Source organism: Mustelus asterias, chromosome 2 (assembly GCF_964213995.1).
Source record: "Mustelus asterias chromosome 2, sMusAst1.hap1.1, whole genome shotgun sequence".
NCBI classification, from domain to species: Eukaryota; Metazoa; Chordata; class Chondrichthyes; order Carcharhiniformes; family Triakidae; genus Mustelus; species Mustelus asterias.
Window position 1 is genome coordinate 94606564 of NC_135802.1, and position 15435 is coordinate 94621998.

At 43.0% G+C, this 15435-nt stretch overlaps 1 protein-coding gene across 2 annotated transcripts in view; it reads right to left on the reverse strand.

Moving 5' to 3' along the window:
* Positions 1-1090: 1090 nt before the first annotated feature.
* The window catches only part of rapgef5a (Rap guanine nucleotide exchange factor (GEF) 5a), a 190092-nt gene continuing 175747 nt past the window's right edge, over positions 1091-15435 (reverse strand). For both annotated transcript variants that reach the window (XM_078238589.1, XM_078238599.1), the window contains 4 exons: positions 15092-15179; positions 10439-10503; positions 8933-8987; positions 1091-6104 (listed from right to left, as the gene is read on the reverse strand). In XM_078238589.1, coding sequence (XP_078094715.1) covers positions 5986-6104; positions 8933-8987; positions 10439-10503; positions 15092-15179 — 327 coding nt within the window. In that variant the 3' untranslated portion in view covers positions 1091-5985. The remainder of the gene's footprint in view (positions 6105-8932; positions 8988-10438; positions 10504-15091; positions 15180-15435) is intronic.

Below are 15435 nucleotides of genomic sequence, written 5' to 3' on the forward strand. Positions count from 1 at the left end.
ATTCCCACAAAAGAGGCTGAAATCAACCATATATGTGCCGATCTCTGGGAGATCGCTAAATAAATCCTCCCAGCATTGACATTGCTGGCCGCTCACTCCCCACAGACATCGCTGGCCTCCCCATCCCCATCCCCCACTGACCCGGACATCGCTGGCCTCCCCCTCCCCCTCCCCTCCCCTCCCCTCCCCTCCCCCTCCCCTCCCCCTCCCCTCCCCTCCCCCTCCCCCCCTCCCCTCTCCCCCCTCCCCCCTCCTCCTCCCCCCCTCCTCCTCCCCCTCCCCCCCTCCCCCCTCCTCCCCCCTCCTCCCCCTCCCCTCCCTCCCTCCCCCCTCCCCTCCCACCCCTCCCCCTCCCCCTCCCCCCTACCCCCCTCCCCCCCCCTGTTTGGCAGAGCGGACCTGGGAAACAGGAATCCCGCCTACCTCACTTTCACTGACCAGCAGCCCACTGGGTAAAGCCTGCCGGGTTAAACATTGGGCCATGGCCCATTTTATTGAAGCAGTGGCGGAAGGAGGGCTGTAATTGGGCACTAATTAAGATCCTCAGTTAGGCAAGTGGTTGGCACCCCTGCCCCAGATCCATCCCCCGTATAATTGTGGTAGGGCGGGGGTAGATGGACACGCAGTGGTTATGTTGCCAATGGCATGGCACCCTAACTTATGGACGCACCCGTCGTCTGTTATATAATTGTAAGTCATTCTTTTTATTGACATGTTTTTGTTAAGCAAAAGTAATAAGGATTATGCAGCCAAGCCAGGTATATGCTGTGGCCTAAAATTCACTGCCCAAAGTATTTCATAACCTGCAGGCAGGCACAGAAGACTTTCACCTTTTCCAGGCTGCAGCCTAACCAGAGGCCTGAGATAAAGGACAGAGTGATAAACTACTGCACCACTTTGTCCCATTGTGGAAACAAAACTAATGTTCACCCCTGAGATTATCAGGTTATTAATGCGACAGTTAATTGTATGAGAATCAATATTAATCATAATTTATTATGAAACAAGCAAACTGAAACATTTCTGAACATTTTAATAGTAATTACTTTATTATCGTAACACTGCCCACAAATAACAGAGAGAGAAGTCACTGAGATCCGAGAATGTGATGACATTAGATTAGGAAAGAACATTTCCAGCATTGGGTTGAGGTAAGATTTTCACTGACGTTAATGTGAATAATGCCATTCGCCATTGCTACATCATTATGAAAAAGATCTTTAGGTTTAATCCACAATGCGTCACTCGATTGTTCAACAATCACACTGCATCATGCTACAGCCAATGCCACATTTGGTGCAGTGTGAATTTTCCCACTGTTATCATTTAAACACAGGCTGTTCCTTGAATTGAATCTGTCCGAACATAAACCCTGATTTAGTGATAGTGCAAAATCTTTTCATCTGTGCGGAGGCAGCTTTGGACAGGAAATGTTGGAGCCACTTTGCCAGTGGTGGTGTAAGAATGGCAACAGCTACCAACAGCAGAGAGTAGATAATCACCAACGCACATAGGGATAAATTTCCTCCGGGATCTCACTGGCAGCAGATGCCCCTCCCACCATTACACCCCAACCCTGCCCCTGACTGAGGCTGAAGCCCAGCAGATGGCGGGAGAACGCCTCCCCGTGGCAGGCTGGCAGGCCAGTGGGGCTTAGTCTAATTCACTCACTTCAGCCTCCAGAGCAGCAGACTCCAAAGGGCCACAGCTACATCTACAGGCCATCCAATGGAGCATCTACCCATCCTGGCAGCCGGGACTGCAGTTTACTTTGATCTTTTTTTCCAGTCTTCGGAGGGCACCCCCATCTTGTGATGCCCTCTTGATCCTCTAATCCCCCACCTCCAGGGGCAGGGTTCACCTCTCCCTGTGGGGTTGCCAGCTGCACCCAGTCTTTGGTGCTCCATGTCAGCTTTTCACCTGCACAGTCTGTCAGCCACCCTTAGCTGGCCAAGGTACCCGGGGGCAGCCAATAAAGAGGCCTCCTTGGGGAAGAATGCACAAGTGGGCACACCTCAGAAACGATTGTGGTTGGGCTCTGGAAGTGGCCCTGACGAAGGATGAAGATCCAAGACAATAAGGTCTCATGCTGTCTTTTTAATGGAATGTGTATATTGGTAATGTATTATCCTGACATCTCCATAGTTGTTTTGGTACAATTAGCACATGATCAAATGAAGAAAGTTACACTGCACTTGCCGATAGCATCAGTGCTATCAAATAGGCCTTCAACCTATTGACCCATTGGAAATCATTAACCAACTGGTGAACCAAAAACTGGGGAGCCCCTCTCTGATAGACCACTCAAACATCACACTCCCACCACCTGAATTTCAATGTATAAGCACTTGACAACAAGGGTTCTCAACCAGAGGCAGATGGCCCACTAGGGGTTCATGACAAGATTTTAAGAGGTTCACCAATGGTACCTCATGGCTTCCCCCAGTACCAGCAATCCAGCCCCCTGGCTTGGTCTAGTTCTTACCAACCACTGATAAACAGCCATCCTTGTCACACCATAATAGGCATGTGACCCACCTGACCTTTCATGCCTCTCTCTCCTGAACAAGCATTTTGTTTGCAAAGACTGCGGGGGCTCTGTCTGGGCATCAGAGGCAGCGAGGGCTCTATCTGGGTATTGGAGAGAGTGAGGGCTCTGGGTATTGGAGAGAGTGAGGGCTCTGGGTATTGGAGAGAGTGAGGCCTCTGGGTGTGAATGCCCTAATGAATATAACACTGTTTCTTCTGCAGAGGAGAAATTGTTAGTCCCATTTAGGACAATCTATATATGCAAAGCTGGATTTGCAGCAATGACATCAATGAAAACAATGTACCAAACCAGGATGAACGTTGGCCATTAAGAAAAACAAAAAATACATATGCTTATTTGTGTAACTAATTTTTATACATAAAAACTACTTGTGTTGTGCTTTAGGGGGGTCGTGGAATTTTTATATATGAGGGGGACTGAAAAGCAAAAATGGTTGAGAATTCCTGCTTTACGAGATCAAACAAGCAACACTTTTCCCTGAAATATTCACAGCATGCAATATCACCAACTGCTGGTTGAGATACAACAGTGTAAATGCCTGTCTCAATCATGGAGTGGGTGGGGAGTCGGGGTGGTGATAGACACAAAATACATTTATTCCCTGTTCAGGCCCCAGACTCCTTTCTCATTTGGGACTCTATGCACTCATTCCTTCTTACAATGATCCTTAAAAAAAAAATCCTTGTTTTTAACACTGTTATACAAATTCAGCCAAACTACAGTAAAATGCCGAAGGATAAACATTTCTTGGTAGATGTGTTGAAGCTGCAGCAGTCGCTGCATATGTAACAAGGATACATTTCAAGTGTGCCTATGCCACTGAGCATCTAGATAGTGAGTGAATTTTAGCAGAAGCCAGAGTGATATTGTGAGTCTATTCAAAGTCAGGAGAGGTTAAATTCACCGAGTATCTGTGCTTAAACCCACTGGGCTGGAATTTGCTGAAAATATAACAGTGAGAATGACACACAGTATCGTGATGTGTACACTTATCAGCAAGTTCAAAGATTAAGTGACTTGCCATGATACGTGAATCTCCAGAAGTCGCTGCTTGTTTTATGCCCCTCTGCTGTTTGCTTTGCACAAAATGACATCTTGTCCTTAGCTTCCCATTATCTTTAAAATGTTCTGGGTTTTCAGATTAATTGTCCATTAAAGTTGATAGTAAGACCTTATGTATCCTTTTAACAATGTGATCATTGTTAATGATTAACAACAAGCCACTCTGGCCAAGAGTGAATAATTTAGTGTGGACTCTCATTCATTCAGGTTGTGAATTGTTATTGGAGATTTTATAAAGGTCAAATTTTCCTTCCTTTCTCTTTTTTTCCTCTTCCTCTTAATCCAATCTTAAATTCCCTTTTATTAATTCTCTTTCTGTAACTGAATTGATTTGAAGTTATCCACTCTTCCTTCTCAGTTGTCCCATTGTTTATACTTCACTGCTTAAATCTCATTGATTAAACAGAAACACTGTTGGTTCCATTGTTCCCTCAGGTCTCAGAAGACATAGTTGTCCTCACTATGTCTTTATCAACTCTCACTTCCAACTAGTTAGGGCGCAAAACATTTTTGAAATGGAGGTACGGGGAAACATCCAGCTAACAGTGCATGACGCGAGATTCCTTATTCCAGCAAGTTCTGACTGATTAATTCCACCAGAAATCTGGTCTCCTGCTGTACCTGCAACAAGAGATAGGTAGAGCCCTCCCCCCAAAAAATGTAAATGGTTGGCTCTTTAATCATCTATACTGTTTTCCTGTGACTTCAGCTGGTCTCCCCACTTTATGTCTGGCAGGAGACCAGGAGAAAGTACAGAATTTCAGGACCACTAATTCTATATACAGACTTTACGAAATGTGTTTTATGTATCTTACTTCACAAATACTTTTGGTACTATTTTGACAATGGCCTTCCACATCAAAGGAAGTTCTACTGACATCAGTCATAAAAATAACTAAAATCTTATTAAAGTTAGCTGCTTTAAACTGCTTACAATGGCACATATTCATAGCACAGTTTTCATTGAACTCTTCTCAACAAGAAAAATCTGACAAACCACAAAAATATTAGACGAGTATTTTTTTTTCTGGTTGGCCAGTAGTGTTAGAGCAGGTTAGAGGGCAGCACGGTGGCACAGTGGTTAGCACTGCCATCTCACAACGCCAGGGGCCTGGGTTCAATTCTGGCCTTGGGTCACTTTCTGTGTGGAATTTGCACATTCTCCCCGTGTCTGCATGGGTTTCCTCCAGGTACTCCGGTTTCCTCCATTTGTCCAAAGATGTGCGAGTTAGGTGGATTGGCCGTGCTAAATTGACCCTAGGGTTAGGGGGATTAGTAGGGTAAATGTGCGGAGTTACGGGAATAGGGCCTGGGTGGGATTATGGTTGGTACAGACTCAATGGGCCGAATGGCCTCCTTCTGTACTGTAGGGATTCTATGATATGGGTTAGTATTGCTTGATCCCAGCACAGTTGGAGGGGTATTAGGTTTTCCAGCTTCACTACCCTCTAGAAACATTGGTTCTGGAAAATAGTTGGCATGTAACATTTATAAGATGTGATAACCTTAAAATTTTCCACACTTTTCATCACTTTGACAATACTAATTGCTGGGAGTCCACGCATTCAATAGGCACCCAGGATTACTCAGACAGACACAGCAGTGCAAGTAATTTAACAACTCAAGGTATGTCCAACAATCTTTTAAGTAGAATGAAGTGACAATTCTAAGTGGCAGATTTTGTCACTTTATTAGACCAAAGACATTGTTTCTTTTAATGTTCACACTGACTGCCTCTTTAAGTTGGTGCAGTGATAAGTCTCATGTAGCAGCGAACATTTCCTACACTCCCCAGTGGCAAGCTCCCAAGAATATGTCGCAACCTGGCCAAAATAAATTGAAATAGGTCCATTTCTGATATTTTGCCAGGGTTAGTGGCAGGTTAGTCCAATGGGTGCAAAGCCCACCCTACCACACATCTGCCTGAGGAAGGTCCCAGTCATTCAATCACAAAATAACTAAACATCTCTGCTTTGACAGTTTGGCACAGAAAAGTGCATTAAAAGTAATTGTCATAATCTGACAGAAATTGATAGAATTCTGTCCTGCTTAGTTTAAGCAAATACTAGTGCTTGTTTCTTAGTTTGTTGACTGCCCAGTGCTGCTGCTGAAGTTTCCTGGATAATGCAACAGAGCTTCTGGACTGCACACCATGCAAGGTCTGATCAAGCCCATTGTTACTTTCTCATCTGAAAGTAACCCAGCTTGTTTATGACCTCTTGGGTTGAATTTTCAAGTAAACCATGTCCATGATTTCACGAGAGACCCCTCACATAGCACATTAGTTGTGTCACTTTGCCACAGTTGCTGCGACCACAGTTCCCCGTAGTATTTTTCAACATCAGTAATCTTATGGGCAGATGGAGCTTTGGTTAAGTTCTTGGCTCAAGTCTGTGAGAAAGCTGAAATAAGGTCTGTTGGTTGTCAATAATGTGCAAGTGGTGGACATAAGACTTCACATCCTGGTGGTCTTTCTGAGTATCATCTGCAGCTGGAATCAGAGGAGAAAATGCTGTAATTATTGTCACATTGAAGTTTTCTTATTTGTCAACTAGGTGTCTCAAATGCGTGGAACTTCAGCATTACAGATAGGAAATGTTACAACAGAAAAGTCCAACAGAAATGGTGCTGTAACTTTGTTTACATGTGTAAATGGTGTTTCTGTTACACATCTGGTGACGTTATGGTTGCAGACTAGGAGCAGCTCTAAGGAAATTCATTTATACTTAGGAGCGATGAACATTGTCGGACAATACAGCAGGATATAGATAGGCTGGAAAATTGGGCGGAGAAATGGCAGATGGAATTTAATCCAGATAAATGTGAAGTGATGCATTTTGGAAGAACTAATGTTGGGGGGAGTTATACAATAAATGGCAGAGCCATCAAGAGTATAGAAACACAGAGGGACCTAGGTGTGCAAGTCCACAAATCCTTGAAGGTGGCAGCACAGGTGGTGAAGAAGGCATATGGTATGCTTGCCTTTATAGGACGAGGTATAGAGTATAAAAGCTGGAGTCTGATGTTGCAGCTGTATAGAACGCTGGTTAGGCCACATTTGGAGTACTGCGTCCAGTTCTGGTCGCCGCACTACCAGAAGGACGTGGAGGCTTTAGAGAGAGTGCAGAGAAGGTTTACCAGGATGTTGCCTGGTATGGAGGGTCTTGGCTATGAGGAGGGATTGGGTAAACTGGGCTTGCTCTCCCTGGAAAGACGGAGAATGAGGGGAGACCTAACAGAGGTGTACAAAATTATGAAGGGTATAGATAGGGTGAACAGTGGGAAGCTTTTTCCCAGGTCAGAGGTGACGATCACGAGGGGTCACGTGCTCAAGGTGAGAGGTATAACTCAGATATCAGAGGGACGTTTTTTACAGAGTGGCGGGGGCCTGGAATGCGCTGCCATGTAGAGTGGTGGAGGCAGGCACGCTGACATCGTTTAAGACTTACCTGGATAGTCACATGAGCATTCTGGGAATGGAGGGATACAAACGAATGGTCTAGTTGGACCAATGAGCGGCACAGGCTTGGAGGGCCGAAGGGCCTGTTTCCTGTGCTGTACTGTTCTTTGTTCTTTGAGTCTCCAAAACAAGCCAGTAAAAAGTCCAATAAAACCATCTTGAGTGTTTATTGAAACCACTGTTAGCTACTGAGTTTCACAGTGTCAACTGATGAGTTAGACGTAGGGTGGCACTTAAGGCTTGACTTAGAGCAAACTGCCTACTTTACAGTAAAACTATTTACTCAGCAGTGCCATCCACTTAAACAGTGGACAACAGCAAACAGTCTTTTTAAAAAGGATCTCCACGATCTACAGTGAATTGAAATCATGTCACAAACTACAGCAATGTCTCCTAAGGGTAGCAGGGTGATTTATCCAGCAAAAGCGGAGGGCAGTTAAAATACAAATCAATTAATTCCATCGAAACGTTCTGTGAGTGAAAGATAATTACGTCGAAATTCTGTGTAAAATTAATCCCAATCACTTACAAACATGTTCGATGGGGGAAATTACCAATCACCTCCATTCTGGTGAAGAATACTGGTGTTTGCAGCTGCTAGAGTTTCCAATTACCTCATCTGCAATGCATATTCATAGAATCATAGAATCCTACAGTGCAGAAGGAGGCAATTCGCCGATCGAGTCTGCACCAACCACCATCCCACCCAGGCCCTATTCCCGTAACCCTATATATTTACCCTACTAAACCCCCTGACACTAAGGGGCAATTTAGCATGGCCAATCCACCTAACCCACACATCTTTGGACTGAGGGAGGAAACCGGAGCACCTGGAGGAAACCCAGGCAGACACAGGGAGAATGTGCAAACTCCACAAAGTCACCCAAGGCCAGAATTGAACCTGGTCCCTGGCATTGTGAGGCGGCAGTGCTAACCACTGTGCCGCCCAAACATACTGCTCAAGTCTGGCGCTTTAGATTCTTCGGCCATCCTGATGTTTCTTACCCGCAAATCCAGAGCCAAGGCTTAGGGAATCTCAGTGTAGCCAAAAGATTTCCAAGGCATTCTTACAGTCCTTATCTGAAATCCCTTCCAATATGCTGAAGTAGATTGGAATGTGCATTCCTTCTTATATAATAGTTCTCTTTGGAAAGCTTGAATTAAGTTTTGAACCTGATAGTGGTGGTCGGGGATGGGGCGGGGGGGGGGGGGGGGGGGGGCGGTGTGGTCAGACAGAGCAAACCTACAGTTTGAAGGTTGAGAGTGCTCACCTCTAAATATATTCCCCACAAATATTATCTTATTGGGTGAGGTTTTTTTCACCAAATGATCCATTTTTACAAAATTAAAATGTTAGATAATTAATTTTCTCTATATATTCAAAGATTTTCTATGCATGCATGTGTCAAGAAGAAGCTGCATTAATGGCCAATTGAGAGGGAGCATCCTTTTACTTTTTAACTTTTCTTTATAGTTTTAAATTTAATAAAATTATTCCACCCAAAAAAACAAATTCAAATTGAATTCAATTTGTGGTCCCCACGAGAGGGACAAGCAAGACCCAAGCGGATAAGGTGAGGCATTGCACCCCATCCTGGGCTTAATCTGATGCTTCATCTTTGCCAAAAGGCCAAAGTGGCTTTGAAGAATTGCATCAGGCGATGATGCCTCGGTTGAACCTCATTGGCTACCCTGATGATTGACTCTACCCTAGCCTGGGAGGTCCACCTGCATGATGATGGTTTCACCTCTGCCAGATAAGTATCTGCTTTCAGATCCTACTGGTGCTCTCTACCCCCTCCCACCCATTCCCTGTCTCCAGCCCCAAGTCCATCAACTGCCCTAAGACTGACACTTACTGATCTGATTACTTCTGCAGTGCCTCAGCAGCCTGATGGAGTCAGCAATCATGTGCTGTAAACAGAGAGATAAGTGATTAAAATACAAACAGAAACTGCTCAAAAAGCCAAAAATGAAACAGGAATTATTTTCATTTCTTTTCCTTGGTGGTACACTTGATTGGATGTTGTTTCTGCAGCAAAAACCTTTCCATTTGGGAGAAGGTAAAATGTTGAGATTGCCAGCAGAACATCAACAACAGATACATTTAAGATAAAAGATACATCTGTTGCTACAAATGCGAACTTATATTTCTCTCGATATTGTCTTCATCTCTTGCCATAACATTGGTGAGAGATTAACAGAATTCCTGGAGAAATAGCATCAGCAGTATTTAGCTCATTACGTTGTTCACCCAGGCTTTCTACCGATTTTTCACCAAAGTTACAATGGCAGATCGGGACAAGCCTGCAAAAATTCAAGGAGAGAATGGTTTAAATAAGATCTAAACTTCTGAATGCAGCAGCAACTCTCCCTTCAAGTAAATAAGACAAAGCCCCATGTTGCTGATCAACAGGGTGGCACAGTGGTTAGCACTGTTGTCTCAGTGCCAGGGACCCGGGTTCAATGCCGGCCTCGGGTCACTGTCTGTGCAGAATTTGCACATTCTCCCCGGTTTGCATGGGTTTCCTCCGGGTGCTCCAGTTTCCTCCCACAGTCCAAAGATGTGTGGGTTAGGTTGATTGGCCATGCCAAATTGGCCCTAGTGTCAGGGGAATTAGCAGGGTAAATATGTGGGGTTACGGGAATGGGGCCTGGGTGGGATTGTGGTCGGTGCAGACTTGATGGGCCGAATGGCCTCCTTCTGCACTGTAGGGATTCTATTACCAGAAATTACTTAGCACTGTACAATAATCCTTCAGCATGTTAATGTACCTGCTTCAGTCCTCTAATCCAGTTATTAATTGGCCTATTAGTGGGGTAAAGTTCAGATATTCTGCTCTTGTCTGAGAATTTAATACACTGCCAGTGCTTATTGGAAATGTGGTTGACTGCAGTGTACAATTTATTGATGATCTAATTAGGTGGAAAATCATGTGCCAAGTGTCCCTGCATTTCCTATGTAAGTGGTCAGTTGGAAAGGATTCCCACAAAGTAGGAAACTTATTTCTTTAATTTAAACCTATAGCCAACCCTGACCAAACATTGAATATTAGTCAATTCCACAAGTCTAGCTTTTGCTATGATTTGTTCTACAGGTTGTGCAGAGACTGCAAAGAGCAGAAACTCCCACTTTGCAGCATTATTTTTGTTACTTAATTTGAACCATTGGATATTTTCTTAAAAACTGTAGCTAAAGATGACTTTGAATTATGAACAGACAGCTCTTGATTGGTAAAACTTAAATCCAATTGTCTTCGGATTAACTGTGAACTTATGCACATCAAATACCTAAAGCACATGGAAACTGATCTTGGAGCAGCAATCATTCAAGAAAATATTAAATATATACAAATTACACATACCAGCTTTTCAAAGTTGACAAGATTGTCCAGAAAGGTTTTGTTTCCTTCATGGATAAATGTTACGTCTAACAGAGAAAAGAATGACAAAGTCACGAAAACAGTTAAATGTGGGTATAATCTACAGGCTCAATAACACAGCAGAGGCGTCAATTTGGACTGTAGTGTTGACTGGGGAAGCCATAATATCTCCATTCATTTGGTGAATTATCGTTATCATTTAATTGAACTATTTGAGCAACGTGCTTAAGACACAATGGGGTAAAACTGTGTATTCCTAAAGTACTTCTAATGTTTGGACTAATCTCACTATGTAAAGTACATGTACAGCGCTAGTGCAAACAGTCATTTTCATTGCCTGGGTGATAATCTAATGGTGAGGATTATTCAGCTTCTGCAGAACCTGCCAGATTTGTATTCTATTGAATTCATTGCAACAAATGGGATAAACATTGGGTTGGTTCAGTAATGAGCAGTGGTTTGTTATCTAGGTTCATGCTGTACTCAGGAGAGATACTAAGCCATGCCAGTGTTTATGCAGCTGTAATCCAACAAGGAGACAATCCCAACAGCAGAAGAAGGGGATGGTGGGGGGGGGGGCCTTGGGAGAGAGTTGAGTGGTAGAGAGGGAAATGGTGAGAAAAAGGACATTTAACCACACAAGAAATACATAGGTTGGACATCTTCCAATCCCACCTGTGTAGGCAGGATGGAAAATTTAGAAAGGTGGTCAAACATCCATTGACTTTGGCTGGAATCTTCGATTCTGCCTGAAGATCCTGGCCATAGGTTTAGTTTTTCAGAAATTTTTGACGAGGTTCCTTTTTTTTAATTACTGGGAGTTGAGTGTTGCTGGCAAGGCCAACATTTATTATCCATTTTTAATTGCCCTTGGGAAGGTGGTGGTGAGTTGCCTTTTTGAGGCATTGCAGTCCATGTGGTGTCGGTACACCCACAGTGCTGTCGGTGAGACAGTTCCAGGATTTTTTCTCTGTGACAATGAAGGAATGCCAATATATTTCCAAGTCAGGATGGTGAGTGGCTTGGAGAGGATCTTGAACTGGTCATATTCCATGCATCCGTTGCTCTTGTTTCTCTTGGTGCTAGAGGTTGCAGGTTTGGAATATGTTGAGGAAGGAATTTCTGTCATGATTGCAGTGCATTTTGTAGGTGGTACACACTGCTGCCACTGTACGTTGGTGGTGGAGTGCTTGTTTAATGTGGCAGATAGGGTGTGAATCAAGTGGGTGTTGTGCTTCTTGAGTGTTGTTGGAGCTGAGCTCAACAGACTGGAAGAAGGATTGGGGTTTCCTAGGAGTTGTTTCTTGTACACTGCTTTCCTTGATATCATTATATATATAATTCTGTAAAAGCTGGACACTGATGTCCAGGGCACAATTTTAAAATTGGCATATGACTTAAAATTGCCAGGGACCTGGGTTCGATTCCCGGTCTTGGTCACTGTCTAAGTGGAGTTTGCACGTTCTCCCCGTGTTTGCATGAGTTTCCTCCAGTTGCTCTGGTTTCCTCCCACGGTCCAAAAGACGTGCTGGTTAGGTGCATTGGCCATTCTAAATTCTCCCTCAGTGTACCCGAACAGGCGGCGGAGTGTGGCGACTGGGGGAGTTTCAAAGTATCTTCATTGCAGTGTTAATGTAAGCCTACTTGTGACACTAATAAATAAACTTAAACTTTAAAAGATCTGTGAATATTGTGAACTGTGAGGAATATACCGGTAGATTTCAAGTGGATGAAAAGACTGGTAGAATGGTTAGACACATGGCAGATGAAATTCAGTGAAAAGAAATGTGAAATAATACATTTTGTTAGGAAGAACAAGGAGATGCAATATAAAATAAAAATATATTAAAAATATAAAATAATTCTAAAGAAGGTGTAGGAAGAGAGCTGGGTATATGTGCACAAATCATTGAAGGTTGCAGGACAGGTTGAGAAAGTGGTTCAAAATGGATCCTGGATTTCCTGGGGAGTTGGTGGTGCAGTGATATTGTCACAGGATTAGTAATCCAGAGACCCAGGATAATGTTCTGGTTCAAATCCCACCATGGCAGATGGTGAAATTTGAATTCAATAAAAATCTGGAATTAAAAGTCTAATGATGATCATGAAATCATTGTCAATTGTTGTAAAAGCCCATCTGGTTTACTAATGTTTAGGAAAGGAAACCTGCTGTCCTTATCCGGTCTGGCCCTACCTGTGACACCAGATCCAAAGCAATGTGGTTGACTCTCAAATGCTCTCTGAAATGGCCTAGCAAGCCACTCAGTCCAAGGGCAATTAGGGATGGGCAATGAATGCAGTCTCAGTCAGCACTGTACATCCCCTGAATGAAGTTTAAAACAGTAAGAAGTCTCACAACACCAGGTTAAAGTCCAACAGATTTATTTGGTAGCAAATACCATAAGCTTTCGGAGCACTGCTCCTTCGTTGGACTTTAACCTGGTGTTATGAGACTTCTTACTGTGTTTACCCCAGTCCAACGCTGGCATCTCCACATCATGAAGTTTAAAAAACAGAGACATGGGGCAAGATTTTCCGGCTACACTCGCCCCAAAGCCTGAAAATCTTGCCTGAGGTCAACGGATCTTTGCATGGTCCACCCCCCGCCCGCGACGAGTGCTGTGGCGGGCGGGACAGGAAAATTCCGCCCATAAAGTACAAAAGCAAGGACGTTATGATGAACATTCATAAAACCTAGTTCAGCCCCATTTGGAATATTGTGTCCAATTCTGGACACTGCACTAAAGGAAGGATATGGAAAAGGTAAATGCGGATGGTTCCAGAGATGGAGTCTTCCTGGGGAAGTGGTGGTGGCCTCGTGGTATTGTCATTGGTCTAGTAATCCAGAGACCCAGGGTAATGCTCTGGGGACCCAGGTTCGAATCCCACAGTTATGTGGATAGTTTGGAGAAGCTGAGGTGAACATTGAGAGAACATTTGATTGAGGTGTTCCAGATCATGAGGGTCTAGACAGAAGACAAGGAGCAGATATACCTAACGGTGGAAGGATTGAGAACCAATGAACACCAACATAAGGTGAATGGCGAAAGAACTGATGGCGACAGGGATAAACTTCCTTATGCAGTGATTGGTTAGAATCTGGAATGCATGGATTGAGAGTGGGTGGAGGCAAGTTCAATCACAGCATTTAAAAAAATAATTGGATATGCAGCTGAAAAGATTAAAAGTGCAGATTAAAGGGGGAAAGGCAGGTGTGGGACTAGCTGAGTTGCTCTTGCAGGGAATCGGCATAAGGGGCTGTATGATCTTCTTCTGTCCTGTAACCATTCTGTGATAAATAATGAAGAGTTAGAAGTTTGTAATTTGGTTTGAAATTTGCTAATAGACAGGAAAGAAAATTATAGAGGTAATATTAGAATGTAGGTGCAAATTCAACACAATAAATGGGTCAAACGGTGGTTAGGAGAATTAGCTAAAGCATGTTTATGCAATGTCTACACAATTCCTCATGACCCTCTTTAGTCTGGTACTACCTCAGATGGATTGAAGAGAAGAATTGCCCTCATTGTGTGTTAATTAAATAGTTGCATGGTGTGCTAATTAGAGGGGGAAAAAAGATCTCTGGAACTCATAGTGGAAAATAACATGACACGATTGGCATATTATTTAGCTGCAATAAAGGTACTAAATAAGGGAAGTGGTGGCATTAGCAGAGTCTTAGAGATTGCACTATTGCTGCTTGTTGATTTTGTTGTTCTTGTGACAGTATGGAGACAAATACTGAGGGCGATTTGTAGTATCAGGAATTTAATTTATGAAAAAAGATTAAAGAAATTATTTGACATAGAGGAGGCTTTGAGTTGGTCATAATTATGAAAAAAATAGACATGATTTTATCTGTACAAATGTGTTCATAAGGGCTTTAGGTTCAAATAATGAGAGATGCATGTTAAAATTGGAAAGGCGCGAAACCAATACTTTCTTACCCAAAGGGGAATAGAATTTGAGTAAATTAGCAATATAAATGGCTAATAGAACCATAGGCAATGTCTTGGGAGAGAAAGGGGTAAATGATGTGAGAAGGTGGGTAGGTAGGCAGAATAGTCTTTTTCTGTTCTGTGGATATTCTTAGAGGTTAATTTTCAAGCTTTCCCCTATTTAATGCAGCTGAGCAGATATTTAAGCTCCAATGTTGACAGAAGTGAGATTGGCAAGCAGATAATTTTAGTCAGGAAACCCGGAAACTGCTTCCATTATATCTGGAAGTGGTCGAGTAGTTGGTGGATTGGGGTCACAGTTGAGATTTTAAAAATTTTATGCATTTTATGACTGAATCGGATGTTCCTCTGTTAACAAAATGGTGACAATATTCGTTTTTAAAATATTGTCAGAGTCAAACGCTGCCATTAATGGACTCACAGGTTTAAATGAAAACTTACTGCTCATATCAGAAAAAAGCTTAGGTTTAATCTTGATGCTGGCCCACTTATTCGGAGCTCTATAATCATCAGTGACACTGAGTTGCTCTGCAACTTGCTTCAATCTCTCATGTTTTCCAATCATAGGATTATGTTGCCATAGAACCCAAACAACTGGCGTTAAATTGATCTATTTTTTAATCTAACACAACAGTTAAAAGTACTCATCCTCAGAAAGAACCCAGTCTGGGGTTACCTTTCAGCAGCAGAGGCATGAATGGAATCTTTGGTGGCTGCATCTTTTTGAAAGCATCTCTGTATGCTTTATGATTCAGAGATGGATCCTGTGAAATGGTGAGAAATGTGCTTAATACAAAAAAAACGCACTGATAAAAACTATGCAACTTTAATAAACCATTGGCGTTTTCTGCCATTCAGCTTTCATAAAAACAGAATAAACTTCCTGCTCGTGCATTCTTTACCTCAGCTAATAGAGGAAGGAATTCCATACATCTTCTTATAAATCACTGCCTTCTCACGAATAAAAGAGCTTGCATTTGTATAGCACCTTTCCTGACCTGAGGATATCTCACAGCATTT